Source organism: Hippocampus guttulatus, chromosome 1 (genome assembly GCF_054856545.1).
Source record: "Hippocampus guttulatus isolate MCC_2025c chromosome 1, RoL_Hgut_1.0, whole genome shotgun sequence".
NCBI classification, from domain to species: Eukaryota; Metazoa; Chordata; class Actinopteri; order Syngnathiformes; family Syngnathidae; genus Hippocampus; species Hippocampus guttulatus.
In genome coordinates, this window is record NC_141261.1 from 34,114,052 (window position 1) to 34,128,403 (window position 14,352).

Genomic DNA, 14,352 nt, shown 5'->3' on the forward strand with positions numbered 1-14,352 from the left:
TGGTTTGTCATGTTCCAATGTTATTTGGTGAGCAGACGATGTCCTAGTTCATGGAAGATGATGAACAAGCGGGCAGTGGCAATATAACTCCTTCATCCAAATCCTAATCAAAATGGCTTAAATTAGGTTCATCCCTTGATGTCTGAAGTGAACCAATATGTTGATGAACTTGCAGTGGATAACAGCAGGAAGAACATCATGCATGTGATGGGGAAGAAATGCTGAATAAAAACATTGCATAAGCGAGTGATTATGTTGTCAACGTGGAGGAGGAAAAGGAGGAGGAGGATGAGTCACCCTCTTTTCTCCTTTTTTGGACACAACATTATTTCATTAATTTATGGTGAGGTATTGTTTGGTATGAATAGAAGTTACATTTCCCGGTTTTGTACTGTGTTGTCAAAGACATCAAGTATCAATGTCAAAGTGTGTTAGAGGAATCTATGAGCAAAATTGTATCATGTTTAAAGTTTCATTTTAATTTGGGCACATCGAAACGTTTGGGTGCGTATCCAGCACCCCCCAAATGCCTTTGCATAAAGGCGCCGGCTACCTGGCCGGAGGGCTGTTGAAGTCCACAATTAGCACGTCAATGTAGGTGGGCGATCACGGGGGAGAGGGCGAAACTCGGTCAGAAAAGGGGAATGAATAATTCGGGAACAGCGGTTGAACAACAAAAGACAAGTTGAGAACACCCGTCGCGCCCAGGCGACATTGGCCATCCGCTAAGTCTGCAACATGTTAATTCAATGTAGACCAGACAGAAAAGGCGCCAATGTACTGGTAACCAATCACTACCGAGGGGCCGGCCCGTGGGTGCGGTCTGCAAATATCGGGGGCAGTGTTTTCCTTGTATGTTACAATAAAAGTCTGAATTGGCGGGAAGGGAGCTCGAGTGTGATCGCGGAGCAACTAACCGTCGTTCGCTCTCAGAGATCCGCTTCCGCCGATATTGAAGACAATTTTCCTGTGTGCCGAGTCATTTCTTTAACTTTGTCCGAGAAAATCTCTGACAAAGTGTCACAATGACTCACCAAACCAGCTTTTCATTGCGTACGAAAGTACGAAAACATACAACAAGATACAGGCACAAATATGTCACAATAATAAACAGTATTGCCATGGGGCTAGTTTAAAGATCTGTGACATACACTTCAAACATGCATTAAGCACGTGAAGCAAACATTGAATGATGCCAGTCATGTGGGTTTATACAAAAACAAAAAAACATCAAGCTAAACATGAATTAAGCATTGATGTGAACCACGACAGCAAACATGCAAATAAACGCTTGAAATCCTGCATATCATGCTCAATGAACACAGAGCTATACCCACAGTATAAACATGGCAATCATTCTTCACGACTGATGAACATACTATAAACAAAGCGCTATGAAAAACGACTCTTCCATTTCACAAATTCTTTTTTGGCATAGTATTCTCCCTTAAATTTTCAAAGATCATCAAACAAATTTGAATATCAGACAAAGATCATCCAAGTAAACAAAATATAGTTTATAAATTGTGTTTTTATTTATTAAAGAGGGAGGGTAAAAAACTATTCAAAGCTTCCTGGCCCTTTGTGGAAGAAGTCCATGCCCTCCTCGTTAAATCATGAGTTAATCACATTTTTGGGTAATCTGAGTTCATTTTCACCGACCACACCAAAGCTTGATTACAGACCTGTTCAATCAGGAAATCACTTGAATAAAACTTGTCTGCCAAAATATCCCCAAAAGCTTCAACAAAATACCAAAAAGAAAATCAAGAACAGATGACAAATAAAGTAATGTGACATTTATTAGTCCAAAAAGGGTTACAATGGCATTTCCAAAGTTTTCAGTCTCCAGCAAACCACGGTGAGATCCATAATCCTCAAATGGAGAAAACAAGGAACAGCAGTCAACATCTGGCCTTCAAAAATTACCCCAAGAGCACAGCGACGACTCAACAGGTCATAACATCTGACTGATTCCGAAAACTTTTGGAAAGGATATTCTATTCTCTGGCGAGACAAAAATTAAACCTTTTGGAAGCTGTGTTCCTTATAACACAGCATTTTAGAAAAAGAACATAATTTGCAGGAGAATAATTCATGCCAACAGTCAAACATGGTGGTGGTGGTATGATGGTGTGAGCATGCCAGACTTCTCCAGGACCTGGACCACTTGCTGTGATTAATGGAACCATGAATTGTGCTCTTGAAGTGCACGTGAGTTTGGCTGCAGGAAATGATCCAAAACATACCAGCAAATCAATTTCTGAATGGGTTAAAAGACCAAACAAACCAAAATAAATAAATAAATAAAAGAAACAAGGTTTAGGAGTGGGCTAGTCAAACTCTAGACTTGAATCCAATTGAAATGCTGTGGCATAACCTTTAAAGGGTCATTCATGCCCAAAAACCCTCTCCTGTTAAAATAATTCTACAAGGAAGAGTGGTTAAAGGGATGTGGCTGAAGGGACTCATTGCCAGTTATAGGAATTTGCCAATTGATTTCAGTTGGACCAGTGGTTAGCGCGTCAACCTCACACTGCAGAGGTTGTGGGTTCGATCCCGGCTGCGCCCTTCCTGTGTGGAGTTTGCATGTTCTCCCCAAGCCTGTGTGGGTTTTCTCCCGGTACTCCGGTCTCTTCCCACATTCCGAAAACATGCATGGCAGGCTGATTGAACACTCAAAGAGAGAGAGTGTGTAGTGAGTAAAGAGAAAATCTACTCACAACACAGAACCGGAACCTGAAATGAATACAGTACGCTACGCTGTTTGTCAACCAGGAGGTGTGGCCTATAAGGTTAAAAGTATATTCATATATTAGTAGTACAAAATATTTGTGTCAGTATTATTGTTTGTTGGTTTTCACAATAGAGTTCTGACTGTTGATTTCGACTTTTGGGGTCTGTAGAATCATCCATCTATCCATCCATCTATTTTCTGATCCGCTTATCCTCACAAGGGTCGCAAAGGGTGCTGGAACCTATCCCAGCTGTCTTCGGGCAGTAGGCGGGGGACACCCTGAACCGGTTGCCAGCTAATCGCAGGGCACACACATATGAACAACCATTCACGCTCACACCTAGGTGTCATGTTTTGGTTTGTGACCAACAGGTGGCACTGTGGGGTTTTCCCCTGCAGCTGCACACCTGTTGGTCGTTAGGTAATTAGTGGCTTTAAAAGGACTCCCAGCCTGACCACTCATTGTCGGGTCATTGTTTGCTCATGGCTGCTGTCATATTTGTTTGTTGCCGTTTGTCTGCTGCTGTCAGGTTTGTTTCGGTCATGTTTTGGTCACGGTTCTGTTTTAGCTACAGTTGTGATTTTTGTTTGCTACTTTGGACTATGTTTGTTTTGGATTTAGTTTTCTCTGTTTCAATACACTTCTTCAAGTTCACCCTGCTCCTCCCTCCTCCCTTCTTTTTTGGGGTCCACCACCACCTCGCAACGTGACACTAGGGACAATTTAGAGTGTTCAATCAGCCTGCCATGCATGTTTTTGGAATGTGGGAGGAAACCGGAGTACCCGGAGAAAACCCATGCAGGCCCGGGGAGAACATGCAAACTCCATACAGGGAGGCCCGAGCTGGAATTGAACCTGGTACCTCTGCACTGTAGGGTCAACACACTAACCACTGGCTCACCGGTCGCCCCTCTGTTTTTCAGCAATTTAGCTTTGCTTCTTTACAAGAAATACAGTTGGCTGTTAGACACAGTGTGTATTTAAGACACAACCCTTTGTTATCGATATAAAAGAACACATTTGTTATAGAACACTTGTTATAGTGTCATATTTTGGTAGTTTGACAAAACCCTTCCTTCATGTCCCGCCCACACACCCCAAAAAATGGAAATAAAAAATAGCTCAATGAAATTAGGAAGTTGCTACCCAAGAGATATGATTGACGCTGCCATGGCTCAGGAGGTCCAGCAAGTCATTCAGTCAGTGGAGGGTCGGCTGTTTTTTTTTTAATCCCTCTCTGTCTGAGTCATGTGTCGTTGAGTCTTTGGGTAAGACATTTCACCCACCTTGCCTCCAGTGTCACTCACACTGGTGTACGGCTGGGTGTGGAAGTTTGGTGGTGGTTGGAGAACCGTAGGCGCACACTGGCAGCCACGCTACAGAACGTAGTTTGCCAGAGTGTGAACGTGAGGCAATATTTTCATCAAGCTTTTATCAGACACTTTGGTACATTTCTTCAATCATCTTTGGTATTTGCAAATACTAAATGCAATTCTCAAAACAATAAATAGAAATGGAAAAACACCATGAATCCTCTGCAAAAGCCTTCGTTCTCATGAACACGGTGCCATCAGAATGACCAGCGGGTCGTGTTGTGGCCTATGGGTGAGATTTTCAAATTTGCTTATTCATGTTGTAAAAATACACTTTGGAATGACGTTCTGATGTAAACTGGTGCTCAGGTTTTGGAAACAATTCTTTTAAATTGTAAGTTACACCTGAGTGCATGTGGTAGATGGACTGCAAAAGACTGGATGAGATTCACATTTACGCTTTCACTGTTTGTACTTGACTTCATTGACAGACCATCTCATTGCGATACAAAAAGGAAAAAGACAGCACTGTATAGCACAGAAAAAAACTAAACCAAAAAGAAGTATGAATGCCAAAGTAAGACTCTCTCATTCAGGAAAACTATACACATTGTTCTTCAGGAATTACAGTGCAGTCTACCAGTACAGAAAGCCTATGATTTAGAACATGGTCTTCTAGTGACTCGTTATCTCATCAGGAATGTACATTTGTCCACGGCCTCATCAGCTTCATCCTCTGTTTTGCCTTCCAACTCCTTCGCAACTCAACCTCACTCCTCTTCCTCTTCTTGACTGTGGCCGTTGATCCTGTCCAATTGCTTGTTCTTCCATTGTCAGACGCTTTAACATTGTGTTGTGCGGCAACTAAATATAGAGTGTTGCCCTCCCTACTTTGCGGTTCGGTTATTACAGATTCACTCTTTTGAGTGACCAGAACTTCACCTTTAGAGGTTGTACCTCATGATTTTTGGCACGTTTTCTTGAATAAAAACACAGATGAATGAATGTATCCAATCATCAGCAGATCTGGGAACCATTTGGAATTGGTTCGTAGTGGCTTAATAGAGGCATAAATCCCTCATTAAATAATAAAATATAACATAATACAAATATATACTACAACTGCTGCTTCTGATAACAATAATAATGAACATGATTTTTTTAAAAAGTCAACCTCTGCTTTGCAGAAATTCACCTATTGCAAGGGGGGCGGGTTTTGACGCGCCAGTCCTTCGACCAGATTTATATGCTCAAACGAACATTGAGCCTGGAATACTCACAACACACCCTTTATAAAATGGCTTAAATTATAGTCGTGTCCTTGATAGGTGGACAAACAAAGCAAAGCATCTCACGAGGGCGTTTTGTGGTGTCCGAGGTACAATCGAACAAAATACGTCATGGCTAAACTACTGTAACACCTTTGCCTTGCCTTTTGATCTTTATTTATTGTTCCATCAGAAAGAATAAGGGAGAATAAACAGACAGCACACAAATAGAAGTTGTCACTTGGTTTCCAACCATCTTGGCGAGACAATTCTCGACCCATGTTTTGCTTCTCATGTAGTCACGTGAAAATATATAGCATTTAATGCCATTTTCGCAATATTTGTTCAACAAATGATGAAATAGTCACGAAAAGACATTGAATTCCACGCCAGCGACGGTGAGCAAAGAGCTGCAAGATAGCTCCTCGAAAATCACGTGACCGCTTTCAGCCTACCAGCGTCCAGCCAGACTGTTTAAGTACGCCCTGGCGCAACAAAGAAATGTCTGCCATTTCGTGGTGATTGTGGTGGTATGATATGCTTACTACTGTTGACCCCTAATCACAGTTCAAAACAGGCAGCTTCAGAGTTTCATTTCTGTTATTTATATTCAGTGTGTATATATATATCCATCCATCCATTTTCCGAACCGCTTGATCCTCACTAGGGTCGCGGGGGGTGCTGGAGCCTATCCCAGCCGTCTCCGGGCAGTAGGCGGGGGACACCCTGAATCAGTTGCCAGCCAATCGCAGGGCACACAGAGACGAACAACCATCCACGCCCACACTCACACCTAGGGACAATTTAGAGCGTCCAATCAGCCTGCCATGCATGTTTTTGGAATGTGGGAGGAAACCGGAGCACCCGGAGAAGGGAGGCCGGAGCTGGAATCGAACCCGGTACCTCTGCACTGCGAAGCCGACGTGCTAACCACTGGACTACCGGGCCGCCCTATATGTATATATATATACAGTATATATATCCATCCATCCATTTTCCGAACCGCTGAATCCTCACTAGGGTTGCGGGGGTGCTGGAGCCTATCCCAGCCGTCTTCGGGCAGTAGGCGGGGGACACCCTGAACCGGTTACCAGCCAATCGCAGGGCACACAGAGACGAACAACCATGCGCGCTCACACTCACACCTAGGGACAATTTAGTGTGTTCAATCAGCCTGCCACGCATGTTTTTGGAATGTGGGAGGAAACCGGAGCACCTGGAGAAAACCCACGCAGGCCCGGGGAGAACATGCAAACTCCACACAGGGAGGCCGGAGCTGGAATTGAACCCGGTACCTCTGCACTGTGAAGTCGACGTGCCAACCACTGGACTACCGGGCCGCCCCACACATATATATATATATGAATATATTGGTTTTATATATATATATATATATATATATTCATTCATTCATTCATTCATCTTCCGAACCGCTTCATCCTCATTAGGGTCGCGGGGGGTGCTGGAGCCTATCCCAACTGTCTTCGGGCAGTAGGCGGGGGACACCCCGAATTGGTTGCCAGCCAATCGCAATATATATATATATATATATATATATATATATATATAACCAATATATTCATATATATATATATATATATATATATATATTAGTGATGGGTCCATGAGGCGTGTCGACACAATGACACACTGTGTTGATACTGTGCTGATACTGTGTCGCTGACCACTGCCACCTGCTGGACCTTCAAAATCCCTCCAGCCAACCCACTTGACAGACTGAACAGACTGATTTGATGATGAAGTGTATACAATGCACTACCTCATTCTACCCACAATAGCCACAAGCGCCATTGTTTATGTTGTTGTTTATGCTGTTTATATTGTTTATATTGTCTATACTGTTCAGATTACATGTCTTTTTTATACAGTGTAGCTGCTATCCTTTCTTAGCTGTGTGTGTTTAATGCACAGCATGTTTGCATGCATATATGCACTGAGGATTGAGAGGAAGAAATTTCATCTATGCTGCATGTCATACATAAAGCATATTTGACAATAAAGATGACATTGACCCTTGACAATATCATTTACATCCATGCATTCATATTGTATCATTCAATGTGTTTCTGTTGAGTGACGATGTATGCCACTGGCATTATTAATGTTTGGTACTATTTTGTGTGGAGGGATACCGTGTTATGGGGTGTATATAAATAAAGGGGGTGGAGCTTCCCTGCAGTTCGCTTATGGCAGTGACGGTGCACTGAGGCACGCCGGGTGTTCAGCGACTCAGTGGTAGCGACCACACAGAAAAATAAGAAACGTCTCCAGTCTTGTGCCTCGAACCGAGTGTAGTCACCAGCAATGATGCCTACACATGACCAGCGAGAGACTTCCGCAGCAGAAGGTTCAACAGGTTATGGGCCCAGGTGGGTTCCAGACACAGCGGCGCTCCATGGGAGAGGATTACCGGCGCGATTTGACGGAGACGAGGCCCGCTATCACATCTGGGAGGCAAGGTTCCTAGCATACTTGAAAACCATCAGGCTAAAAGATGCTATCCTCGGGTGTGACGTAGCTGCGGGATCCAGCGAACAGGCCGCAACAGAAACCGAGTGGAAAAACGAACTGGCATATGCTGAACTGTGCGGCTGCTTGGATGATAAAACATTGACACTCATCCTGTATGAAGCACCAGAAGATGGTAAGAAAAGTCTGGAAATATTGAGACGCCATTTTGAGTCCGAAGAAAAGCCGCGAATTGTCGGGCTGTACACAGAGCTAACCAATATGCTAATGGATAACAGCGAGGAGCTAGCGGACTATCTAGCACGTGTCGAGAAGCTAGTGGCTGCGCTACAAAGAGCTAAGGAGAGCCTAAGCGATGCAGTATTGGTGGCTATGGTGTTGAAAGGACTCACGGATGAATACAACCCATTTTCTGTGCATGTGACTCAAACGAGGGAAGTGTTAACCTTTGCTGAATTCAAGACTAGGCTGAGAAGTTTTGAATGCACCCTCCGCTACCGAAGCAGGCCCAGACCAGATGAAGTAATGACCGCCAAGTCATTCAAGCCGAAGCCCAAAGAAAAAGACAAGAAATACGTCTTCAATGGAGAATGCTTTATTTTTGTGAGAAAGTGGGGCATAAAGCAAGAGACTGCATGAGTAAGGATAAGAAACCACACAAGCGAACGACAAATGCTGATAAGAACAATAAAGTGGCTGCAGTTATGGACGATGCGGAAAAAGTTTTCCGTGGCGGAGACCAAGCCAAATCTTCGAGGGAAGAAGAGGAAACAGTATTGCTCCAGGTGAGTGAATGGCGACCCAAGGGAGCGCAGCAATATGGACTACTCGTGGACAGCGGTGCTTCTGCCCACATAATCACCGACAAGACCGCATTCATCCGATTTGATGAGAGTTTCCGGCCTAAAGATCACATCATGCAGCTGGCTGATGGAAGACGGATCACCGGAAGTGTCGAGAAGAAGGGGGACGCACAAATCAAGCTGGCCGACAGCAGTGGACGAGTAGTGAGTGTCAAGATCACAAATGCTCTCCTCATCCCAGGATACCCGCAGAATATCCTTTAAGTGGAGGCAGCAACTTCGAAAGGAGCGAAGTTCAACTTTGAGAAAAATAACAACAAAATGATTCTTTCAGATGGGACAATATGCAAGATGAATGTAAAGGACCGAATGTACTATCTTGACATTGTCACAGAAAATTCTGCATGCAGTGAGGACTCCTGCAATGCATCTTTAGACATGAAAACATGGCATGAGATAATGGGCCATTGTAACTATGGTGATATTGCTAAGCTTGAAGCTGTAGTAGAAGGTATGAAAATCAGTGACAAAACTAGACCCAACCAGTGTGAAACCTGTATTCAAGGGAAATTCCCCCAGAATAGAAACAGGAAAAGTGATGTGAGAGCTAAAGAGCCATTAGGGCTGGTACGGCCTATTGACCCAGAGTCATTCGACGGGTACAAATATGCCATCACTTTTACTGATAACTTTTCTGGAGCTGTTTTTGTATACTTTCTCAGGAACAAAAACATGGCAGTTGAAGCTACAAAGCAGTTCTTGGCAGACACAGCACCATATGGTAAAGTAAAGCGAATGAGATCGGATAATGGGACAGAGTTTGTTTCAAAAGAGTATCAATCTCTACTTCGAGATAATGTGATAAAACATGAGAGATCAGCGCCCTACTCCCCACATCAAAATGGGACAGCAGAGAGGAACTGGCGCACATTGTTTGAGATGGTGAGGTGTATGCTGATAGAATCGGGCTTACCCAAAGAGCTATGGCCATATGCGGCTAGAACAGCAGCAGTTATACGGAACAGATGTTATTGCGAAAGAACAGGGGAGACTCCTTATTTCCTTTTCACAGGAAAAAGGCCAGATTTGTCAAAAATGAAGAAGTTTGGTTCAGAATGCATGGTCTATGAGCAAAACAGGAAAAAGCTAGATCCAAAGGGCAAAAAGGGGATCTTTGTTGGTTTTGACCGTCATTCACCTGCTTATTTGATCTATTTTCCAGAGAAAAACAAGGTTCAAAAACACAGACAGGTCCACTTCATCACAAAGACCGTGACTGAGAGTGAGACGCAGACTGAGAAGACTCAACTGGAGGACCACTATGTAGAGTGGGTAACTATGCCTAAAGCAAGTCAGTCACAGACAGAATATGTAGGAAAAGATTCTGACACAGAACCAGAGCTTAAACCTGACTGCGACACGGACCCAACCAATGGTACTGAGACTCCTCGTTCTTCTGGTAGAGAAAGGAAGACACCAAAATATTTAGAGGATTATGAATGTGTAGTAAAAGGCAATGATATCACAATTGATTACTGCTATAGAGCAACAGTGGGATTGCCACAAACATTCTACGAGGCAATGGCATCGCCAAAGTCAGATAAGTGGAGAAAGGCTATGATAGATGAGATGACTTATTTTAAACAGAACGACACATTCACCCTTGTGCCATTACCGGAGGGTAGACAGACAGTGGGGGGAAGGTGGGTGTATGCTTTAAAGGAGGATAACAAAGGCAATGAAACATATAAAGCGAGATATGTAGCCAAAGGGTACAGTCAGAGAGAAGGACTTGACTATTCTGAGACATTTTCGCCGACCGCTAATCTGACATCACTGCGACTACTGATGCAGCTTGATGCACAGTATGACTTGCTCTTAAACCAAATGGACGTGAAGGCAGCATACTTACATGCACCTATTGACTGCGAACTATACATGGATCAACCTGAAGGTTTTTGTGTGAAACAAAAGGATGGTGTACAACTTGTGTGTAAGTTAAACAAATCCATATATGGCCTCAAACAGTCTGGGAGAAATTGGAACATGATGCTTCATGAGTTTTTACTTGCGAACGAGTTTGTACAGAGTCAAGCAGACCACTGTATCTAAACCAAAATGTCTGACAAAGAAAAAGTAATTTTGTTAGTGTGGGTCGATGATATCATTGTGGCTGCCAGCAATGAGAGGTGTTTATGCGAGATCAAAGAGAAACTCAAGAGTAAGTTTAGGATGAAAGACCTCGGATGCCTCACTCATTTCATTGGGAGTGATTTCAAGCAAAATGTGGGCTCAATAACATTAAACCAATCCAGATATATTGAGAAAATATTGGAGAAGTTTGGCATGTCTGAATGCAAAGCAAGAGCCACTCCAAGTGAAATCAAATGTGACCTGGCTCCAGAAGGGGACAAAACCGATCAGAGGAAATACAGAGCAATGCTGGGCAGCCTCATATACATCATGACCTGCACTAGGCCTGATATGAGCTGGATTGTGAGTAGACTATCTCGGTATATGTCTGATCCAAGAGAAAAGCACTTGACTGCATTAAAACATGTGTACAGGTACTTAAAAGGAACTAAGAACCAGGTACTATGTTACAAAAAGAGTGACACACAATTAGAGTTGGTAGGTTACTCCGATGCCGACTGGGCAAAAGATAAAGAGGACAGAAAGAGCACCACAGGCCATTGCTTTAGTCTGTCACAAGGGGGTGTTATTGTCTCATGGAAGACAAAGAAACAACAGACAGTTGCACTTTCAACTTGTGAGGCTGAATATGTTGCACTGGCGGCTACTATTCAGGAAGCACTGTATCTTACATAAGTTTTGAAAGACTTCCATCCAGGATTTCAACAATCCACGAAGATATTCGTGGACAATCAGGGAACGATACGCCTTGCGAAGAACCCAGTGTATCGCCAAAGAAGCAAGCACGTGGACATTAAATACCATTTAATCAGGTCCAGTGTTTTGCTGAAAAGAATTGTTTTGATGTATTGTCCAACAGATATTATGGTAGCAGACGTGTTTACTAAATCTGCTACAAGGGCAAAAATTGAAAAGTTTAGACCCTATATGTTTGGTAACTAATGCAATGTTAGTGTATGTGGCACCATCGAGTGGGGGTGTTGAGTGACGATGTATGCCACTGGCATTATTAATGTTTGGTACTATTTTGTGTGGAGGGATACCGTGTTATGGGGTGTATATAAATAAAGGGGGTGGAGCTTCCCTGCAGTTCGCTTATGGCAGTGACGGTGCACTGAGGCACGTCGGGTGTTCAGCGACCACACAGAAAAATAAGAAACGTCTCCAGTCTTGTGCCTCGAACCGAGTGTAGTCACCAGCAATGATGCCTACACATGACCAGCGAGAAACTTCCGCAGCAGAAGGTTCAACAGTTTCAATAATGTGAAAATCATGTGAATGAGGATGCTTGTGGGCTTTGTCTTCACAAATTTTGATTTAGAAAAATAAGATGCTCCAGTGTTTTAAATTTCAGTCTGTTGCGTTTAATGCATGATATTTCCCCTGTTGTGGAGAACACACACACACAATGGAATAAGACATGTCAAAAATCCGAGAGGCACTTGGTGAGACAAGGAGATTTTAATAAATACCTTATTCTCCAAAAGGAGATCAAAATGGCTCTACACGGCGGACAATTTGTATTTGTCCGGAAGCTGCTCCATAATATGCACGCACTGTAGCAACGTCACTCGAGTGAAGCTCCTCTCAGCACTCGATAGTCTGCTGCTCTCTGCTGTGCGCGCGTGAGCGCGAGCACGTACTCGCGGCGCCGACCCAACCCACGCCACATATTAAGCTTTGAACTACGACAACAGCTAAGCTAGCCTAGCCGATGTAATGATGGTCAGCAGACAAGGTTTACGTTTTATGTGACTTTAAATAACAACGTGGCAGAGTCATCAAACATGCGGTGTGCTCACTCGCAGTCACTTTCTGGAACTCCCCCTTATAGGCGGGACCTCTCAATCAACTGGAGTATGACGTACAGTACAAACGTTCATAAAGCACTTCTCATATAATAATAGCCTATTATATGACAGCCGACATGCCGCTCGAAGTCAGACGGACACATTTTTTCTGATAATCAGTGTGTTTTCCGTATTGCCCAAACATATATTTTTATTCGAGCGAGGGTGAGGTCTGGCTTGTTTCGGCAGTCGGCATCGTGTCGCCAGACGCACTTCCTTAGATACACTGTGCGGGCTTTTGCTGCGTCAACGCCCCCTACACTGAGTCGACGCCCCCTGGACTCAGTGGCGCAGCCTGGACTGTGTCGACGCAGCCGATGCAGTCTAAACTGCGCCGGTGCAGTTCACGTGTCAATCACGTGACGTAATGAAGCAGCACATGCACCGACACGTGGTTTGCTCAACACAGCCGATGTGTCAATTAGCAGCCTGGACTGTGTCAACGCAGCCGATGCAGTCTAAACTGCGCCGGTGCAGTTCACGTGTCAATCACGTGACGTAATGAAGCAGCACATGCACCGACACGTGGTTTGCTCTGTGAGCCCGGCGCATGCGTCAACGCATCGGTGTCGCTGGACCCATCACTATTATATTTTTTTCCCACGATTTACTTGTGATTTGTTTTCACCCTCATCCTGATTGCCTCATATTTTTCATGGAAAAGGGCCCACTCGTAGTGTGGTCACGGGTCGCCAGTTGCTCACGCCTGTTTTAAAGGATTGCAATACATTTTGATGAACATGAGAAAAGGAATTCACAATGTGGTCAAACAGCTTAGAATTGTACATGATCTTTTGCATGGACACACCAAAGCAACTTAAAAAAATTAAAAAAGATGAAGTGATTTTTTTGATTTACACAAGTTATACAATGATGACGTGAAAATTGAACAGGTAGTTTTGAGCATTTAAATGCCGATCTGAGAAAGGTACCAAAGCGACTGAGAAAAAAGGCTTGCTCAGATGTTGCCATAGCATGTGACTACTGTCACTTTCAGGACAATATTTTGAAACCTTGTTTCCATGGTAACCACATATCCACAAGTATCAAAAAACACGCCTCCTCGTTGATCTTCTCCCTGGAAGAGGTCACTCACCTTGGTCCGAGTGAGGTGACAGCCCATCCTGGCGGCAGGCCAGGTCTTACGAGGTGTCAGGATGGCGAGGAGGAAAAAGGGGAGGAGGAGAAGGAGGAGGAAGAAGCGAATAAGGAGAGGAATGACAGGAAGAAGAATCCACGACGTCGGCCGCTCAGTCTCCCTCCTCCTGCTGCGAAAAAGCAGTTGTCATGATGGTGCCGTGTGCAAGGCATTCCATCGCAGAAAGCATAGATGGAATGATGAAGAGGTTCCTCTTCCTCCTCCTTCCTCTCTCCACTTCTCTCATTGCCTCTGACCAGCATCCAATCACAAAGCCCAGATGGTAGCCACACGCTGTGATTGGCCAAGAGCAGCATCGCTGTAAACTTCCATTCAGGCTTTTCTCGCTATCCCTCGCCGCTCATCTTATCTCGACCCCCTCCTCCTCTGCCTCATCCTCATTGTCCAAAACAGATACCTCACAAAGGACTTTTCATTTGACAGCCAAAGGAGCATCAATAAGCTCTTCTTGCTCTGTTTGAAACATTGCATCCAGTGGCGGATCGGTAATTCGGACACAAGTCCTGAATGGTTGGTCGACTCCAAGCTGACTTGGTCTTGTAATTTTTGTTTTGTAGTTAAAAAAACTTTTCCTGTA

General features: G+C 44.0%; 1 protein-coding gene across 1 annotated transcript in view; it reads right to left on the reverse strand.

Annotated features, from left to right (window-relative positions):
• The window catches only part of LOC147211491 (uncharacterized), a 59,649-nt gene extending 45,704 nt beyond the window's left edge, over positions 1 to 13,945 (reverse strand). The window contains exon 1 of the mRNA XM_086127671.1: positions 13,713 to 13,945. Within this exon, the coding sequence (XP_085983797.1) occupies positions 13,713 to 13,739 (27 nt within the window). The 5' untranslated portion in view covers positions 13,740 to 13,945. The remainder of the gene's footprint in view (positions 1 to 13,712) is intronic.
• Positions 13,946 to 14,352: the final 407 nt, after the last annotated feature.